Here is a 20,044-nt window from a genome sequence, read left to right on the forward strand (position 1 = left end):
ACCTCATAATTGATTTTGTAAAAACTTGTCAGAAAATGGTTTTTGGTATAGGAAGGACAATGTTTAGTAAATGCGTTGCATTAGATATGGAGAGCATTCCTTTTAGAATAGGGAGAGACAACACTCTTTTCCAAAATATCTCAAAATGAAACGTTGGTCTTTCCCCCTCAAACTCTATTCGGTCAAAGAGAGAGGAACTCTAGAACTCTGTTAGATTAGAGAGAGAAACTCTTAAAATTATGTTCGATCAAAGAGAGAGATAGAGACGTCGTTCGATCAAAGAAAGAGATAAAGATGTTGTTCGATCATAGATAAAGATAAAGTTTTTGTTCGATCAAAGAGAGAGTTAGAGATGAAAATCCTAAACCCTAGATGACTAACACAACACTCATCTCCATAGAAGGGTTCGTACCTCTTGTTATTGTTTGAATTCTCCATAGATTTTTAGGGTTTTAACACTGTTTATAATTTTCAAGAAGTTTCGCTTAGCATAAATAGAAATTCATGAATGAAAATAGTAAAAATTCTCATCCAGAGCAGATGAAAAAATAGACCCATTTTAGCTAAGCCAGCTGAAATTTGTTGTCTTTCTCACTCAACCCAATCGAAAATCCTTTACTGGAACAAAAATGACCTAAAACTTAAAAATGTTTATTCAACCATAAAGGAAGACAAAAAAAGTTTTTATTTACCTGAAACATATTATTTTCATTTAATATATCTTTGTTTAAGTCGATATCTTCGTTTAAGTCAATGCCCTCGTTTAAGTCGATGTTTTCGTTTAAGTCGATGTCTTCATTTAAGTCAAATGACTCTTCTTTCTTGATGTTGTTGCATCTTTCTTCATTAATGGTGATTCCTCATCAATGAAATCTCGAAGTATCATTAAAAACTTGTAATTAAGACAATAGTGATAGTAAACTCATGTGTTTGCAAGTTTTAATATTAATGGTGATGTTGACAGCAGTGATTGCTATAAGGGTTGGGTTATTCATGTGAGACAAAACTACAAGTGAATAGAATAACAGATTTATACTTAATTTTTATTCAGGTCCTTATATTTCAGGATTACTTATTAAATGATACTTATAACGCTCTCTTTAAACTAATTTGGTAAAGGAAAAACAAATACATAAATTGACCTTTCTAACACACCACCTATACCAGATATTGCTCTTCCTATACCAGATTTTTTGTGCGGAACAACATATCTAAATTGATTTCAAAAAAACATGCTAAATTTATTTTTGACAACTTACCTAAAAAATTATTAATAAAAAATCTAAAACATAAAAATAACGAACATAAAACTTACTAAATAAAAGACAAAAAGACAAAAAAAAGAAGAAGAAAGGGCCCAGACCGGGTTTTGTCGGGCCGGATCTAGCCCGTCGGCCCCAAAATGGAGGCCCAGTCCGAGACCGGCGCTAGGTCCGGATTGCACTGGCCTGTTTTCGTACGGACCAGTCCGGTCCTAAGCTGGCCCGGGACGGGCCTTTTAAACAACACTAATAATACATAAACATTTCTTTCCATAGTTCTGTGAATGTAAAATATTGTAATAATTTTTATCTAGGTTATACTTTAATAAATTTATTATACATGATAAGACATAAACTTTCCTTCTATAGTTTTAGGAATGTAAAATATGTTAGGAGAATCCATGCGTGAGTAAAAAAATTATTGTGAAAAGATTACTAGTATTTGGCTAGGATATATGAATATTTATAAATGGAAAATATTGAATGATTATACAATTTGTTTTTCCTAAATTGGGCATCACCTTTTAAATGATGTGAATTTAGATGGGAATCCATCTCCTATACCAAATTGCATAATCCCTACCCTGATTTCACAATCTCTTATTTAAACATCACAGTAGGGTCATAGTTTTATCCTAAGAGCGGAAAATGGCTATCTACAATTTGAACTTGTCTCTTTTGCTTCTCAAGATTTTCTTCATTTTGTCACTTGTTGGTGTAAACATTATTGGTTTTGGTGCTTCTATGGCTGAAGATAAAAAGGTTTGTTCCCTGTATTGCATCTACCTTGAATCAGTTTAAATTTTTTGGTTTCTTTTGAGAATTATTTTATTGAAACAAAGTTTTCAGCCATTAAGATTTATTATTTAGTTACTACAAAAAAAAGAATAGATTTAAAATATAAACAACCGTGATAGAATGTGCAGCCACAATCCCGACCGGGGTATGTGACCGACTGATATTAGAGAGAGAAAATTACAACGATATGAGAATTCTTTTCGATCTCGACCTTTTACATGTTTTACCTAATTTATCGGTTATTTGCACACTACTTACACCAAATAATGGGAAAATTGCAACGATATGAGAATTAATTCTTAGGATGATCCTTTTGTCGTCCCCCACCCACCCCTCCCTCCAAGCTACTGGTACTACCAGCAAAATTTTGAGCTTTTGTTTTGAAAATTGTAGTATTTGTCATTTTTAGTTTGCTTTATTGAAGCAATAATATCAAATAATAGCACTGACATCTCCATTTGAATTTCCACATTTCATTAATCTAATGGTGTGTTTGGATGGCGGAATCATGAATCCGCGGATTCATGAATCCTTGGGATTCATGATTCCACGGATTCATGAATCCAAGTAATATTTTTTGACTTGTTTGGAAACTAAGAATCCTATGATTTATTATTATTTGAGTATCTTTAAACGTCTTTAGAAAAAATATGATTTTTGAAAAAAATAATGATTTTGAAAAAAAATAATTATTTTGTAGAAGGAAATATTTTTTTGTTGATTTTAAGTTTGGAATTTAGGTTTATTAATCCAAAATCCTAGCAAATCCTAGGGGGTAGGGTGGGATTTTGGTCCAATACAAATTTTGGAATTAGGAATCCTTAGGATTCAAGAGTCCTAGGATTCTTGGTAGCCAAACAGACCAAGAATTCATGATTTCTACCAAATTCCACTTTTGATAGGAATCCTACTCAAATCCTGCAACCAAACACACTATAAATGTTCCACAAGTTCTATAATGTGAATCGAGACATATATAATCTACATGGATTTGATAAAACAGGGAGCAACTATTGGTTGTCTCACATATAACTACATATATGGGTACCTTATTTCACTTAATTAGTGTATGTTAATCCTTTTATGTGATATTACTTGAACTAACATTTCGCAAACAATCGATTCACACAGAGAACAAAGTAAAGAAAATTTATAGTGCGTTTGGTTGCAGGATTCATGAATCCACGGATTCATGAGTCTTTGAGATTCATGATTCCACGAATTCATGAATCCAAATGGTTTCTTTTGGTTTGTTTGGTGACCAATAAGAATTTTAGGATTCTTGATTCCTTCATTTAAAATCCTTTGGTTTGTTTGTCTATTATATTTGGATTCTTATAAAATAATATCCTTCAAATTCATGAATAATATCCCAAAAATAAAATCTCATCCAAATATTGTCTCTAGGTAACTAAAATTTCATGAAACCTATTTTTTTCCAGTAAAAATAGTTATTTCTTTCTAAAAAGTAATTATTTTAAAAATATTATTATTTTCAAAAATCATTATTTTTTCAAGAATCATTATTTTTCAAAAAATAGTTATTCCTTCTACAAAATAATTATTTTTCAAAAATAAAAAATAATGATTTTTGAAAAAAATAATGAATTTTAAAAAAAATAATGATTTTTAAAAAAAAATAATGATTTTTGAAAAAAAATATTGATTTTTGAAAACAAATAATAATTTTTTTTAAAAAAATAATGATTTTTGAAGAAAATAATGATTTTTTAAAAAAAATAATGAATTTTCAAAAAAATAATGATTTTTGAAGAAAATAATGATTTTTGAAAAAAATAATGATTTTTAAAATAATTATTTTGTAGAAGGAAATAAATTTTTGTTGATTTTAAGTTTGAAATTTTGGTTTATTAATCCAAAATTCTAGCAAATCCTAGGGGGTAGGGTGAGATTTTGGTCCAATACAAATTTTGGAATTAGGAAACCTTAGGATTCAAGAGTCCTAGGATTCTTGGTAGCCAAACAGACCAAGGATTCATGATTCCTACCAAATCCACTTTTGATAGGAATCCTACTTAGGAATCCTGCAACCAAACACACCATTAGTTTTTGGTTGGTTTGGTCAATTTTGTGTCCGTGGATTTGGTCAAACGGGTAAGCCAAAAATATTATGATACCTAATTGGTCTGGATTATGATGATGACCTATGCAGATATATATTGTGTACATGGGTGGGCTTCCATCTGAGACTGAATATTCTCCAACTTCTCATCACGAGAGTATTTTACAAGAAGTTCTCGACGATAGGTATTACTGATTCAACGATCATTACAAGAAATTCAGACTAGTAGAAAAATAATAGCTTATCTTACATCATGCAAAATAAGAGTTCTTTTAAGAAATTGATTTACATCATTTAGATAACAAAAATGTGTGGTTTTACAGTTTGGTGAAGGATGTCCTTATTCATAGCTACAAAAGGAGTTTCAACGGATTTGCAGCAAAACTCACTGAACGTGAAATCCAGAAGCTTCATGGTAACTAATATATAACCCCATTTTCATCTGTTACTGTATAGATTAACTTATATGTACTTAATTTGTGTGCAGGAAGAGAAGACTTCGTATCCATGTTTCCAGCTCGAAACATTGAACTTCATACAACAAGATCTTGGGACTTTCTAGGATTCTCAGAAACTGTCGAACGAGTTCTTGCTGCTGAGAGTGATATCATTGTTGGAGTACTCGATTCAGGTATCTGGCCAGAGTCTGAAAGTTTCAACGATGATGGATTTGGCCCTCCACCGAATAAATGGAAGGGTGTTTGTAAAGGTGGCAAAAATTTCACTTGCAACAAGTAAGTTTTCTAGATCCTTATTAGCAAATGCCAAATAGTAAGTTACATGTTATCGGTTATTTGTGAGCGTAGGTAGATGTAAAAATCATAGTCTCTTTTTTTGTATCCAGTAAGCTCATCGGGGCTCGGTATTATTCTGAGGAGGATAGTGCAAGGGACACAGTTGGACATGGTACCCACACTGCATCAACTGCAGCAGGAAACAAAGTGAACGATGTGAGTTTTTTTGACATAGCCAAGGGAAATGCTAGAGGAGCTGTGCCATCTGCAAGAATTGCTGTTTATAAGGTCTGTGGGGAATCTGGTTGCAGCGATGCCGACATCTTGGCTGGATTTGATGATGCAATTGCCGACGGGGTTGACATACTTTCAGTTTCATTAGGCTCACTTGTACACAGGGATTTGGACCAAGATCCTATTGCAATTGGCGCTTTTCATGCTATGCAAAATGGTATTCTCACATCCAATTCAGCAGGTAACAGTGGCAATGGCATCCTATTCTTTCGAACCACTAGTAATGCACCTTGGTTGTTTACCGTGGGAGCAACCACGACGGATCGTAAGATCATCAATAAGATTGTTCTTGGAAATGGCAAGAAATTAGAGGTAAATTTCCCCTATTATTTCTAGTTTTATATTTTCCTTTCGATTGAAAAACGACTGTTAGTTTATTTACCACCTATGTTTCGACATTGTTTTTGTTTTTAGGGTCGTGCTGTTAATAGCTTCGAACTGAATGGAAAAAGATTTCCTATTTTGTATGGGGAAAATGTCTCGAAAAATTGTTCTATAGAATTGGCTCGGTAATGTTTGTGACGTTAGCTCCTCAGTTATCTATTAGAGTATAAATATTCGATATTTGAAGTTAATTTATTCGAGCATGCTTTAAATTTCAGGGCTTGCTCTGACAACTGTCTCGATAAAGACCTGGTGAAGGATAAGATCGTGATATGTGAAAGAAGACCCCGCTGGGAAGAAGCTTTGGAGAAAAATGTTTTAGGAACTATTCTTATTTTCGACAGTGAAGATTCAGATGTTGCTTCCATATACCCCTTACCGGCAACACATTTAAACACTACGGTGGGGAAATACGTCAAGGCTTACTTCAACTCCACTAAGTAAGCTTACCAAAGTATCAAAAGCTAATTATTTTTAGTGGTACAGAGTAGTAGTTCTCTAACTTATTCATTTCAACTAACAGAATACCTTTGGGAACAATTCTAAAATCTGAATCTGTAAAAGATTCTGAAGCTCCATTAGTTGCTTCATTCTCTTCTCCTGGACCAAACGATATCTTACCAGATATTATCAAGGTAATCACACATTTAACTGAACAACTGTTTTTAAGTGAAATCTGACTCAAATTCTAAGTTGACTTGAGTAAGATTTCAAAATATATGTTTTTGTCTTACTCATGATGGTTAACCTTTCGGAATACCATATTTGGGTTGATTTTTGGTCTACTTAATTTAGACGAGTGAGAATCGGACGATTGTTGAGAAGAACCAGAAACTGCCATAGTTATGTTCATTTGTTTCACTAACATGTTACTTGTTTGTCTTGTATTATACAACAGCCGGATATTAGCGCCCCAGGAATTGATATACTTGCTGCATTCTCACCTAAAGCTAGCCCATCAAGGGTATCGGGTGATAAAAGGTCTGTGAAGTACAGTGTCCTGTCTGGGACATCCATGTCATGCCCCCATGCAACAGGAGCAGCAGCTTATGTTAAATCTTTCCATCCGGACTGGTCTCCTTCTGCTATTAAATCTGCTCTTATGACTACTGGTATTTTCAGCTAAGTCTATCATGGGTTTAGTTCATATACTTGTTTCTTTTTGTTATTTAGTCTATACTGACCACTATTTGCTAAATCTTTTCCTCTATCTATAGCTTTTCCGATGAATGGGAACAAGAATAAAGGTGTATTTGATTTTGGAGCGGGTAACATAGATCCAGTAAAAGCTGTTAATCCTGGTTTAGTTTATGACATACTTACAAATGACTATGTCACAATGCTTTGTGATATTGGTTATAATTCAAGCAAAGTTAAACTTATAACAAACCATACTTGTTCTGAAAATCGTGTTGCCAATAGAACTGCAAGGGATTTAAATTATCCTTCATTTGGGGCAAAAGTTCAAGATGGAGAGTCTATTAAGATCAAGTTCCCAAGAACAGTAACAAACGTTGGCCATGAAAACTCGACGTACAAGGCCAAGATCACCTCAGATGATAGGATTAAGGTGGTTGTTGAGCCCAGTGTTTTGTCTTTTGAGTCTGTAAATGAGAAGAAGTCTTTTGTATTGAATGTTGAAGTAGATACATTACAGAAAGATGAAACAGCGACAGCAATACTACACTGGTCAGATGGGATTCACAGTGTGAGAAGTCCAATTGTTGTCTATACATCCCAACGTTGATATATTTCTAAGATAATGATAAATTGTTCTTGTTTGTCCTAAATATTGATGAAGCAGTACTTTCCATAATCAACTTATATATATCGTTGGTGTGATTAGTTCATCATAAAGGGAACCCTTAGTATTCATTGACTTATTTTCATGAGGTAGTCACCACCGAAAATGGTAAACTGACGATGCAGTTTTAAATAGGTAATCGAACTTATCTCCTCTATTTCACCAATTCGGCCCGAAATTTGTTAAATTTTCATGTACAACTACACAACTTTTTAATCAACAACCATTGGTTGGAGTGGTAAGAGGTATAGTCTTCCAGCTTAGAGGTCAAGGTCAAGGGTTCGAGGCACGCTGAACATTTTCAAAAAAAAGTGCACAACTTTTTAAGGTCTAAATGAATTTACCATTGTCACCTCTTCCCTTTCATCTTCTTACTATCTTGAAATATTCCTTTCTCTACATTGACAACTTATGAGACACCAAAACAAATTAGGAATCAAAACAATGAATTCTATATATACTGGATATGAATATATATACCAAATATGGGGCTGTGGTTCCGGCAAGGAATGGTGATTTACTTGCAGCTGCTGCTGGTTCTATTGCTGCTGAGTTACTATTAAACATAACTGGAGGGTGTAGAGATGGGTTTGCTTCTGGCTTCTACACTAGGCCTGATGAAAGTGATGGTCTTCTGACTCTGGTGAGTGCTAATACAGGCCCCCCTTGGCAAACTTTGTGGCTATGTAAGCGTATTAAAGAATTATGGGACTCCTTTGATGAATGCAGGATTAAGCATATGGTACGTGAATTGAAACAAGCCGCAGATTTCGAATCAAAAGTGAAACCAGCAGTTAAATTTCTTGAACTAAACATTCAAAAGCTTCCAGAGAAGCTAATAAGAATTGATGTATAAGACTCTAATGGGAAGGTTCCTTTGATTTAATTAGAAGGAAAACTCCTTACTTTAATTAGTTTTTATATAAATTTACTCACCCAATCAATGTAAGAAAGTAAATAAAACGTCTAATATAGACCGTCGGAAATCATCGTCTGCCCTGTTCAATTCCCTTTAAGTGTTATAGTTTCCCCTAATTCTTCCTTCCCCGAAACCAAAAGAAATCTTCAAGCTATTCACTTCAGTTACCAAATTGATCATCCATTAAGAACAAATCTTCACCCAAATCTTTCTTCACCAGAAGATGGCCATTGCAATCTCCCCCCATTAGACCCATGACAGTTTGTGTATGAAAAGTTGATATTCGGCTTTATCTGCCCTTCTGCGTCAGTGTTGTTATCTTTAAGCAGATCTGTTCGGCTTTATCTGCCCTTCTGCGTCAGTGTTGTTATCTTTAAGCAGATCTGAGCTGGAGGAGTCGAGCTTAGTCTAGACGATCTCCCTATTTTGTGTCTCTCACCAGAGCCTTTCCAACCATAAGCACCAATACTATACTACATCTTCCAGCACATATATGTGTAAAATTTTAGGAGGCTTTAACCTTTGTCCACTTGCAAATCTATTAGGATTCAAATCATGAGTTTTCATTGAACTGCAGATTGAAATACAACGGGCATTCTTGAGCCATCGAGCATGTAAGGAAGAGATGATCCATCGGTTTCAAATTCGAACAGTAGTAGTTTGTATTATAGTTGGAACACCTTGAATGATCGACCAGACATATATTGAGATTTTCAAAAGAAAGATTAACAAAAAAAAACATCATATTCATAACTACATTAATCGAAACCTTGTCTCTTACGTTATTTTGTTTGAGTGTGTATACTGACCTAGTAAACGAATCTAAACTGTTAAAAATGTGAATGAAACTGTTTCTTTATTATTATTAGATAAAGTTAGGAAGAACTCAACAAAATAAACAAAAGAATTTAACATCCATCTTTTCATAGAACCAGTCAGAAGTCCCAAAATATCAAAAAGGTAAAGACCAAAAGGAAAGTAAAACACATACAACCCTATACTAATCAGTAGCAACCATTTGTAAGAGAACCGTTTTTTTGGCCAGAAAAGAAAAAACAAAATAAATTTTCGAATATGATCAATGGTTGCTTGCATTTCGAAGTTCTTCGCTTCTTTGATCAAGTAGAACAGCAGTTTCTCTTGGTCACATTCCCTGGAGTATCAGCTATGTTTATACTGGTTCCTTGAGGTAACCCAATTGCAGCTTCTGCGTCTTGAGCTGCTAATGCTTTCTTCCTTATGATATGATAAATTTCAGTCAAAATGGTTTGGAAAGCCCTTTCGATATTAAGTGCTTCCAGTGCTGATGTTTCGAGAAATGAGAGTCCTTCTTTCTCAGCTAAAACTTGACCATCTTCCTCGCCCACAGCTCTGAGGTGCTTCAGATCGGACTTATTTCCAGCCAGCATGATCACAATGTTAGAATCTGCATGGTCTCTAAGTTCACGAAGCCATCTCTGTACGTTATCGAAAGTTTGTTTCTTTGTTAAGTCATACACTAAAAGTGCACCTACAGCTCCTCTATAATAAGCACTTGTTATTGCTCGATACCTTTCTTGACCTGCAGTATCCCATATCTGGGCTTTTACAGTCTTTCCGTCTACCTGCTCCAACCATAATTCGTGTATTGTCAGTTTTGAACAATTTTGTCACAATTAGGAAATATTGTATCTGAAATAATGTAAACTAGATCAAATTCTGGTGTAGGCTGTCTGGGTACAAATATCTGAAATAATTGGAATTTTCCAAGCAGGCACTAGAATATACAACTGCACAAACCAACCATGACCCACACATTCACGGGAGGCCAGCAGGGGATTCATCCGACTCCCAATTGACCATAAAAGTTTACCACATAAACGAAGATGCTTAGGAGGGTTTCTAAATATGAAATGAAAACCTTATGATAGTACATGTGGATGTTGAAGTTGGGCCTTCTTTTCTCCCAAGTGGTCGTGTGCCACTCTCACCCCAAAAGCTAGCTCAATGGCCCTCTCACTTATAAAGTGACAATCGCCCTTCCCACAACCAATGTGGACTAACTCCACAAATGGGGCTGAAAGACTTATCTTATCCTTTCACGAAAGACATAAATTTTTGAAAAATCTGAACTCTGATACCATTTGTAGGTGCAGTCTGGTGGCTTCTTGCCTCCAAGTGGTCTTTGGCCTCTTTGACCTCCAAAGCTAGCTTAAGAGGTGGAGCTTTCTTGCACACTTTTAAACTGACCACCACTCTTCCAAAACCCAATGTGGGACTAACTCCAATAGTACAGACCGCACGCATTCATCACCCTTTTTTAGGTGCAAAAGTGTAGCAATCTCATATGGTCTGATGAATACAACGTTATTTTTCAATAAGACGTCATTCATTGATGTAAACCCATCTTGTATTGTTTTTTTATACATAAAACATTTCTCAACCCTCATTAGGCCATCTTGACTAAATACTTCTAAACGCCACAGATAACATATCACTGATTTCGTTACTGACAAACGGTCTTTAAAGTTCAATGTATCTTGGCCTTGCCCACTTTTCTACCTAAACCATTCATGAAATCTTAACCAATCAATTCAGCATTCATTCAAAGATTTAAGTGGTTCAAATTGACATAATAGAAGTATGTGGATAAATCAAGTTGCCAAACTTCGAATCTAACTAGTTCCGGGGAGTAAACACAATCTCCCTAAATCAACAACAGTTCCAAAAATTAAACCTAATTTTTTGATGAGAAGGTCAAATACTTGATATAGTTCGCAAAAATGTAATCTTTAATCGGAAGTGGTATATATAAAATATAGATATAAAATGGTCATGAATTGACATAACTTAAATGAAAGTCACCTGGAGAGTTCTGGTTGCGAATTCAACTCCAATAGTTGATTTAGACTCCAAACAGAATTCATTTCTAGTAAACCTAGAAAGGATATTCGATTTCCCAACACCAGAATCACCAATCACAACGATCTTAAAGAGATAATCATATTCGTGATCAACCTTATGAGACATTCTTTCTTCTTCTTCTTCTTCTTTTATATCCTTTATAACCTAACAAATCTGCAACAATAACATCAACCATAGAATAATCAAAACTTCATATTACACAAACAGATCTGATCTAGAATTAATCAAAACTCATTCAAAACCCTAATCTTACATTTTCAGTAAAGAAGAATCACCGATCAGAGATGCAGAAGAGAAGAATTAAAGTCCGTCAATCTTCTTGTAAATTTTGAAATTTGAACCAAAGAAGCGGATAACCGGCGAAATTATTCAATTTTACAGAGAGAGAGAGAGAGAAGAAAAACTGACGATTTAAAAACGGTCTATTGGGAGAAGGATAATTTGAGCAAATTGCGGGAGTATTATTTCTAATTAAACCCTCGGCGCACGTTATCAAAAAGTAGTCGGCAATGAGAAGAAAGTATACGACGTGAACAGCCGGATGACAACTGTTGGCCAAGATTCATTTTTATAAGGATCAAGTACTTCGCGTAGTGTTTTCTATAATAAACCAGTGAGCTGAAAACTCGACACGTAACCCTCACCTGCGGGCCCCATCATATCAACGTCTTAGATTGGGTTATAACATTGACAAAAATCCTTTTCGTAAGCCTGTAATAATTTTGTGATCATGTAGTAGGTCTACCAACTGGGTAACTAATGGGTAGTTGCCACGTGTGCATATATGGGAGGTTTGAGACTATTGTTTTTGTCTTCATTTGGTACCAACAGGGAAAAAAAAGTGAAACTGGCTATGCACATGGATAAAGGACCGACCATGGTTCGACCCACATGCGTACTCTATGGTTGTGTTTGTCTTGAGATGTTTGTTTTTGGATTGGGAAATTTTAAATGCACTCACCATTTTTATTATATACACTCACATTTAAGATAATTTTTGTTGAAAGTCGAAGGAGATGTGGGTGTGGCAGGTAAAAATAGTTAGTGTATATAACATTTCTCTTTTGGATTTTGGTTGAGTTGGGCCTTAGTTTTAATGGGTTTTGTATATAACATTTCTCTTTTGGATTTTGGTTGAATTGGGCCTTAGTTTTAATGGGTTGAAAAAGAGCATATATATATGTGTATATATATATATATATATATATATATATATATATATATATATATATATATATATATATATATATATAATAAAACAGAAGGGAAAACGATGACTGGGACAAACATCCTTTTTTCGTAAAACATATTGTCTAGAAGTCTTTCTCAAAATTTAAAATATAGTCCTTCGTAGAAATAACGTTACCTATTTAGAAAACAATAATCCTTTCCTTCTTAGAAATAAAATAACTAATTTAAGAAAAAAAGAAACAAAATAAATTTCAAAGGTTAAAAAAGAAATTAAAATCCGTCTCTCCCAATAAAACAATAACTAATTTAAGAGAAAAGAAACAAAAAAATAATAACTAATAAAAATATCTCTCTCTCAATAAAATATAACAATAGATTTCGTGACATTTGATTGATACAAGTGTCCGTGCCCTAAGGCACGGGATATATATATATATATACAGTAGTCATGGCCTCCCCTCTACGTGTATGTGGCCCCTTCTATACCATCACCTAATTTTGGTAGTACACTTATCGACCAATTACTCTTTTCTAACGTTAAATTATCCAAGCTTTTAGTGAAATAGTTTTTGTTCAAAATAAAAACTTCCAATTGTATGTCATTTGAAACTTTGACTTGCATATTAAATTTAAAAGCTTCAAGATCTACAGTTTAACCATTGTTTCATTTATAGTTTAAAAATGAATTAGGGGTCATTAAAAACATCACTTCTTTGAATGAAATTCAACCATTGTAAAACTTTTAGTGAACTTAGATGTAAACTAGCACTTTTTAGTCGTGATACTCATATACTATAGGTGATCAAAACATATCATACTCTAGTTTTTTTTCACAAATGAAGAGATATCTATAAATTATGCTTGTAATGGTAAAGTGTTGAATCGAGATAACATAATCATCGATGATATATTTGCGCTTTCAGTAGCCACTGATATTATTACTAAAAATGATGATTATGAACCACATTCTATTGAGGAATGTCGGAAAAGGACTGATTGGGTAAATTGGAAAGAATTAATCCAGACAGAGTTGAATTCACTGTCAAAACGTAATGTTTTTGGACCTGTAGTCCTCACACCCAAAAATGTAAACCCTGTAGGTTTCAAATGGGTATTCGTTAGAAAATGGAATGAGAATAATGAAATCATTCGCTATAAAGCAAGACTTGTGGCACAAGGTTTCCTGCAGAAACCAGGGATCGATTATGAAGAAACATATTCTCCAGTTATGGATGGAATAACCTTCTGATATTTGATCAGTTTAGCAGTTCTAGAAGAACTCGAGATGAATTTAATGGACGTGGTCACTGCGTATCTATATGGAAAATTAGATGCTAATATTTATATGAAAGTCCCTGAAGGATTTAAATTGCCTTAAGGTAATAACCCACGTACCATGTATTCACTAAAGCTTAATCGAGCTTTATATGGATTGAAACAAGCTGGATGAATGTGGTACAATCGTCTTAGTGAATATCTGATCAAAGAAGGTTATGTGAATGATCTCATTTGCCCATGTATATTTATCAAGAAAGGAGATACCGGATTTGCTATTCTCGCAGTCTATGTTGATGATATCAACCTTATAGGAACTCCAAAAGAGCTCTCTAAAGCAGCAGAATATTTAAAAAAAGAATTCGAGATGAAAGATCTCGGGAAAACAAAATTCTGTCTTGGCTTACAAATTGAAAGAAGTACCAGCGACATACTTGTACATCAAACATTATACACTGAAAAGCTCCTGAAGCGCTTTAACATGGAGAATTCTTATCCGCTTAGTACTCCAATGGTTGTTAGGTCCCTTGATGCTCTGAAAGATCCATTTCGACCTAAAGAAGAAGACAAAACACTCCTTGGTCCAGAAGTACCATATTTGAGTGCTATTGGCGCATTATCATACTTAGCTCAATGCACTAGACCAGACATTGCTTTTGCAGTAAATCTATTGGCCAGATATAGCTCTGCACCAACTAAGAGGCATTGGGTTGGAGTAAAGTAAATTCTAAGATATCTGAGAGGAACAACTGACATGGGATTGTTTTATTCAAAGGACGTATCTGGTAATTCTTAAGTAAAGGGATACACAGATGTCGGTTATATTTCTGATCCGCACAAAGGGATTTCTCAGACAGGTTATGTATTCACAAGCGGAGGTACAATTTTCTCATGGCGATCTAGTAAACAAAGTATGCCTGCTACCTCATCAAATGATGTGGCGTTAAAATACCACATTGAGATCACTTAACTTGGATGAGTTAGTTCGTTTCGGGTTTTATTTCTAATAATTTATGTATTTTTTTTGTTAGGAAGCTTATTTGAAGTTTGGCATTACATTTGGAATAAAACGAAGAAATTCGTCACATTTTCGTCTCATGTGGAAGAGACCAGAAGGAAAGAGCATCAGGGGTATTTTTGTTATTTTGAGAAAATCAGAGGTTAGATGGAAAGTGAAGTCAATGGTGAGTCCGACTGCGAAAACGAAAGTCGAATCGGTGTTCGGACGAAGGAATTATGGAAGAAATAAGTCGAAGGGTGTTTTTGTCTTTACTGAAAATTAGAGGAAGTAGAGACAAAGTTAAAGGCATCCCTTGGTTTGTTATAAGAAGCAAAGCCCAGAAGTCCCAAAGCCCAAAAGCTCAAAAGAGAAGAGACAAATAGAAGTTTTATGAGCACTCCTAGATTGGATCAAGTCTAAGAAGTTGGACCAAAGTCTTTGGGCCATTAAGAAAAGGTGGGTGTCTTTAGATAAGGGGAAAGAAATCTGATTGGGTCTTCTAGGGTTTTTTTAAAAAAAAAAGCTTCATCTTCTCCATCAAGGAGCTAGGGTTGGGAGAGTTTTTGGGAGAGAGAGAGAGAAAGAAAGGAGGCAGCCGCCGGCCATAGCTTTGGCCGGCCGGCACAGCAGCTCGGGACTTCAAGTAGTCGGGTCTTCAAACCGGCAGCAGCTAAATCGAGATCAAGAGAAGGGGCTGTACTAGAGCTCGGGATTTTGAAGACCAGCTCGGGTTTCATAGCAACTCGGGCAGCAACTCCTTGCTCGGATTTCGTCTCCAGCCGGCTCGGGATTGTTTTAAAGGAAGCACGGGATCAGTAGCTCGGGTATTCAAGCTTCTTGGACGGCTGTTTCAAACCCTCTTCTTGGCCGGAACTTCAAGCCTTCTTGGCCGGAATCGGTTGTTATATTGTGGCCGGAAACTTGAGGATTTTACTTGATTTATCATTGCCTACTTACTGTTGGTGTTTAATTTTGTTTTGGTGTGAAAAATATTAGAGAGAAAGCTTCAAGCAAGCTTTCATGGTGGATTGTCTTTAGGAAGAAGAAGGTATTGACTACTAAAGGGAACCCTAGTTTCACTGAGGGGATACCTAATCTGCATTATTAAGGAGAAATCTGGATATTGCTAGGGGGAGATCAACAGCACTTAATGAACCATTTATTCTGACGCTCTTAGCCTCGCGCCATCAACGAAAAAGGGGGATTTTCACCTTAACTCACGTCTTATTTTTAATGTTCTTCTCGTTTATCATGTGTTTCACCATGTCTAGCTAGCTTTTGTATTCGGATACTCGTGAAACATGTTTTAATGTGACAAATGAGTTTTAATGATGAAATCTTCCAGGTTTTTAGACCGTTCATGGACTAGAATCTGAGTTATACAAAGAGTTCGTTGACCAATCCAAGTAAATGGGTGAAGTTAACTAACTTTTCATGCTTATTGATTATTAGTAATAGTCACTATCGATTTGTGGATCGAAGTATCCTCACTTTATTCTTGCTCGACCATTTTTCTCGAATCTCTCTCACCTCTCACTTTTAGATTAGATCGTTTTATTTGCTTATTTATTATAAACCAATCAAAACCCCAATTATCATCTTTTCATTTTAGTCTGAGTTAGTGGTTGACACCTAGACCGGTGGGCTAGACTTTCTCGATATTCTTATTACCTTCCTATCTTCGTGGATCGATCCCGGTCTTACCAGGTTATTACTTGACGCCCGTATACTTGCGGGTGGCGACCTTTTAGGCCCATCAAGTTTTTGGCGCCGCTGTCGGGGATAGGTTTAGTAGTTCGGATATTGTTTGCTTGTTTTGTTCATTAGTTTAGTGTTATTTGTTAACTTAGACGTTTTTCTTTCTTTATTTTCGTAGTTTCTTATCTTTTTTTTTTTTTTTTTCAGGTACCACTTTAAGAGAAAAGCCCAAAAACAGGAACATAGGAGCGAAGGGGAACAAAAGAATCAGAAAGGAATCGGAAGGAAGAACGAAACGAGAGGAGCATCCGCTAGTATCGTATTCTATCTCTTTCTTTCTTACTTATGTGTGATTGGTTGGATAAGTTTTGATTTGCATTGATAGCTTGTTTGTTAGTTCCTTGAGCATTGTGAGATCATGGCACGTTATTCTAACGGTTGGCCATTCCATGTTAATGATGATGATGACCTTGATCTGAGGAGTTCCATAATTACCCGACCTGGTATGACCTTCGGGGAATACCAGCAGATGAGTAGAAACGAGCCTGACAGACCTGGTATGACATTTGGGGATTATCAACGAATGTCTAGAAACGGTCCGATTAGTGAGTGGAGTAGACCAGAACCTGATCGATCTCGTATGACATTAGGAGAATACCGACAAATGTATAGAGATGGTCAAATTAGTGATGGATATGGTCTGACACCATATATGTATGAGAGACCTTATAGTCCACACTATTTTGAGACTAATGATTTTAGAGACAGGTATGATCCTAATATGTACGATGAGAGTTATGATCAAGAGTCGTCATTGAATTACACTAGTGAGCCTTATTATGAGGAGACTCTTGAAGAGTCCACGAGTCGTCTTAGAGAGATGATGTCACAATTTGCGACTCAAACGAAGCAGGAGATTGAGTCATTGACTCAACAGGTAAAGATGCTTAAGTCACAGTTATTCGTCGACGAGGAAGGGGTTTCACCACCCCAAACTCAAGAGGGTACTAGGTACGATGACGAGGGTAATACGTCTAACCCTAGTACTAAGTTAAATGTCGATGAATTTACTGATAGTACCTTAGAGCCTGAACGGTCTGATGACCTTGTCGTCTTGTTTCCTCCACCAGTATCGTCTCACCATGATAGGACTACATTAGATGTTGATGTTCAGGGTGATGGCTCTACGAGCAAGTTTGAGGATGACACGATTCCGAACTATCCGATTTTTGACACTTGTAAGGAGTCAGTCTTAGATGCAATTCTAGGAAGGCCTGATATATCACTGACTGCGAGGCTCCAGATGTCTTTGAGGATATTGATGACGTAGTAGTTAGAGACATGTTGGATAGTTCGTCAGACTATTTACCTAAGGAAACCATGGACCTTGACTTGGTCCCCGAGCATATTGCCTTACCCTTAGAGTCTAGTTCGACTTTCCACATGATCTCAAACTCGGTTGTTGATCCCTTTTGGGACATTTCAGACGTCTTTCCAAAGACGTCTATGGACATAGTTGATATTCTGTCCACTAAGCTTCCAGATGATTTTTTGCCTCCGACTGATATTTTGACCCTTCACGTGTACGTCGATCCTTTTGATGATTTCTTTGTTGTCGTTCCTTCTATTTATGCCTACTTAGTGGACTGTGCACCCACTAAGTTTGGAGATGGCTTGTTTTCTTTTATCGTTTCATGTGCACTTTACATTTCTGATCTTTTTGTGAGACGATTAGCACCTGCATATAGCTTTCTTTGGGTTGACCCCCAAAATTTCCGTCTCTTATTGTATGATCTTTGACTGATTGAGATGGATTTTGATGTTTGTGGGTATCATCTCTGAAAACCCACCACGAGACAGAACTCGTGCTCTTGCGAAAGCAAGAGAATCAACGGCTAATTGCATAGCTCAATGCAATCGTGTTTACCCGCGTTAGTGGTCATTTTTATGGTCATGATCTTATGTACTTCATTCTCATATTTCTTGTTGATCATAGGAGCATTTCTTACTTGTTTTGCTTCTGAGGCATGGTTTGTTCCAAGTTTGGGGATGGCGACGAGCTCGACATCAACTTGGAACCTGTTCATACACGAGTCTTGTTAGTAGTATCTTTTATCTCCTCCGGCTATGGTAATATCTTTCCATTCTTCTCTTTAAATTAATATGTCTTATCTTTTGGTGAGTGTATGGTTGAAACATTGAGGACAATGTTAGTTTTAAGTTTGGAGATGGGGTATGACTTTCAGCTATGACCATGGGGTTTCAAAAGACAAGAGGGTTCAATAATTCGACCAAATTTGAAAAATTTTTGGGTAGATTTGATATGACTTTAGTGCTATGCTTAAGTATGTTGATGCATGTGTTTCAGTTTTGGTGAATGTTATGCATGTTCTTAGTGTTTTTCATGAATGTCGAGTCCTTTAGCGTTTGTTGTCTGATCATGTGAGTAGCATCCTAAGGAAGAAGAAACATTTCTGAGGGACCTATACTTGTCATTAATGGAGACTTAAACCCATGTGAGATATCTGAGCCTTTATATTGTTTTCGAGTGTACTCTTCTGCGCTAACTCTGAGTAGAATGAAGAGCTACTCAACCTCGCAACTTTTAAAAGAGCTTAGACGATCTCATGAGCTCAACTTTTTTAGCCACTAGGAGTGACATCAGGATAGCGACCTTACTCTTGTAGTCCATGAAACCCGATAAAAGTGTCAACTTTAGAGAAACGGATACTCCACCACCCATTCACATACTACTCCCGAGAATGAAGGCATGATGGTTATAGAAAGAAGAATGTGAAAGCAAAGTGCGAAAGAAGAAAAAGTTGTTTGTTGAGAATACTAGTGTTAGTATTTGTTTTGTTATAAAAAAAAATGAAATGAAAAAAAAAAAGTGAAAAAAAAAAAGAAAATAAAAACAGAGTTTATTTTTTATTTTGTGTCTTTAGGAAGAAGAAGGTATTGACTACTAAAGGGAACCCTAGTTTCACTGAGGGGATACCTAATCTGCACTATTAAGGGGAAATCTGGATATTGCTAGGGGGAGATCAGCAGCACTTAATGAACCATTTATTCTGAAGCTCTTAGCCTCGCGCCATCAACGAAAAAGGGGGATTTTCACCTTAACTCACGTCTTATTTTTAATGTTCTTCTCCTTTATCATGTGTTTCACCATGTCTAGCTAACTTTTGTATTCGGATACTCGTGAAACATGTTTTAATGTGACAAATGAGTTTTAATGATGAAATCTTCCGGGTTTTTAGACCGTTCATGGACTAGAATCTGAGTTATACAAAGAGTTCGTTGACCAATCCAAGTAAATGGGTGAAGTTAACTAACTTTTCATGCTTATTGATTATTAGTAATAGTCACTATCGATTTGTGGATCGAAGTAACCTCACTTTATTCTTGCTCGACCATTTTTCTCGAATCTCTCTCACCTCTCACTTTTAGATTAGATCGTTTTATATGTTTATTTATTATAAACCAATCAAACCCCCAATTATCATCTTTTCATTTTAGTCTGAGTTAGTGGTTGACACCTAGACCGGTGGGCTAGACTTTCTCGATATTCTTATTACCTTCCTATCTTCGTAGATCGATCCCGGTCTTACCGGGTTATTACTTGACGCCCGTATACTTGCGGGTGGCGACCTTTTAGGGTAACCTTTTAGGCCCATCATCAAACCATGCAGAAATTA

At 35.8% G+C, this 20,044-nt stretch overlaps 3 protein-coding genes across 4 annotated transcripts; 2 read left to right on the forward strand and 1 right to left on the reverse strand.

Annotated features, from left to right (window-relative positions):
* The first annotated feature begins 1,894 nt into the window (after positions 1 to 1,894).
* LOC147558020 (subtilisin-like protease SBT4.3) lies at positions 1,895 to 7,345 on the forward strand. Its single transcript, XM_086664495.1, has 10 exons — positions 1,895 to 2,024; positions 4,234 to 4,328; positions 4,467 to 4,558; positions 4,631 to 4,877; positions 4,988 to 5,483; positions 5,586 to 5,680; positions 5,774 to 5,995; positions 6,079 to 6,190; positions 6,454 to 6,667; positions 6,773 to 7,345. The coding sequence occupies exons 1-10, from the start codon at positions 1,911 to 1,913 to the stop codon at positions 7,300 to 7,302; spliced, it is 2,217 nt and encodes a 738-aa protein (XP_086520621.1). The 5' UTR covers positions 1,895 to 1,910; the 3' UTR covers positions 7,303 to 7,345.
* A 1,772-nt stretch (positions 7,346 to 9,117) lies between these two features.
* LOC147558021 (ras-related protein Rab2BV) lies at positions 9,118 to 11,676 on the reverse strand. Of its 2 annotated transcripts, none has more exons than XM_086659581.1 (3): positions 11,436 to 11,676; positions 11,123 to 11,335; positions 9,118 to 9,882 (listed from the first exon to the last, which is right to left on the reverse strand). In XM_086659581.1, the coding sequence occupies exons 2-3, from the start codon at positions 11,285 to 11,287 to the stop codon at positions 9,397 to 9,399; spliced, it is 651 nt and encodes a 216-aa protein (XP_086515707.1). In that variant the 5' UTR covers positions 11,288 to 11,335; positions 11,436 to 11,676; the 3' UTR covers positions 9,118 to 9,396. The 2 variants fall into 2 exon arrangements, with proteins under 2 accessions (XP_086515707.1, XP_086515708.1); XM_086659582.1 differs by having other exon boundaries at positions 11,458 to 11,620.
* A 3,473-nt stretch (positions 11,677 to 15,149) lies between these two features.
* Positions 15,150 to 19,639, forward strand: LOC147558022 (uncharacterized). The gene is made up of 2 exons (XM_086659580.1): positions 15,150 to 16,062; positions 16,554 to 19,639. Exon 2 carries the CDS (start codon positions 16,765 to 16,767, stop codon positions 17,674 to 17,676), a length of 912 nt encoding a protein of 303 aa, XP_086515706.1. The 5' UTR covers positions 15,150 to 16,062; positions 16,554 to 16,764; the 3' UTR covers positions 17,677 to 19,639.
* Positions 19,640 to 20,044: the final 405 nt, after the last annotated feature.

Source organism: Eschscholzia californica, unplaced genomic scaffold (assembly GCF_041429995.1).
Source record: "Eschscholzia californica isolate CP2 unplaced genomic scaffold, dmEscCali1.0.p SCAF_2, whole genome shotgun sequence".
In the NCBI taxonomy this organism is placed as follows: Eukaryota; Viridiplantae; Streptophyta; class Magnoliopsida; order Ranunculales; family Papaveraceae; genus Eschscholzia; species Eschscholzia californica.

What these genes read in the sequence shown, in the direction of transcription:
- LOC147558020 (XM_086664495.1), top strand. Translation starts at nt 1,911, where the DNA reads ATGGCTATCTACAATTTGAACTTGTCTCTTTTGCTTCTCAAGATTTTC. An exon ending in GAAATGGCAAGAAATTAGAG is followed by an intron (nt 5,484 to 5,585) that starts GTAAATTTCCCC and finishes TTTTGTTTTTAG; the next exon opens with GGTCGTGCTGTTAATAGCTT. An exon ending in ATCTGCTCTTATGACTACTG is followed by an intron (nt 6,668 to 6,772) that starts GTATTTTCAGCT and finishes CTCTATCTATAG; the next exon opens with CTTTTCCGATGAATGGGAAC.
- LOC147558022 (XM_086659580.1), top strand. Translation starts at nt 16,765, where the DNA reads ATGGCACGTTATTCTAACGGTTGGCCATTCCATGTTAATGATGATGAT.
- LOC147558021 (XM_086659581.1), bottom strand. Translation starts at nt 11,287, where the DNA reads ATGTCTCATAAGGTTGATCACGAATATGATTATCTCTTTAAGATCGTT. An exon ending in TCGCAACCAGAACTCTCCAG is followed by an intron (nt 9,883 to 11,122) that starts GTGACTTTCATT and finishes TGGTTGGAGCAG; the next exon opens with GTAGACGGAAAGACTGTAAA.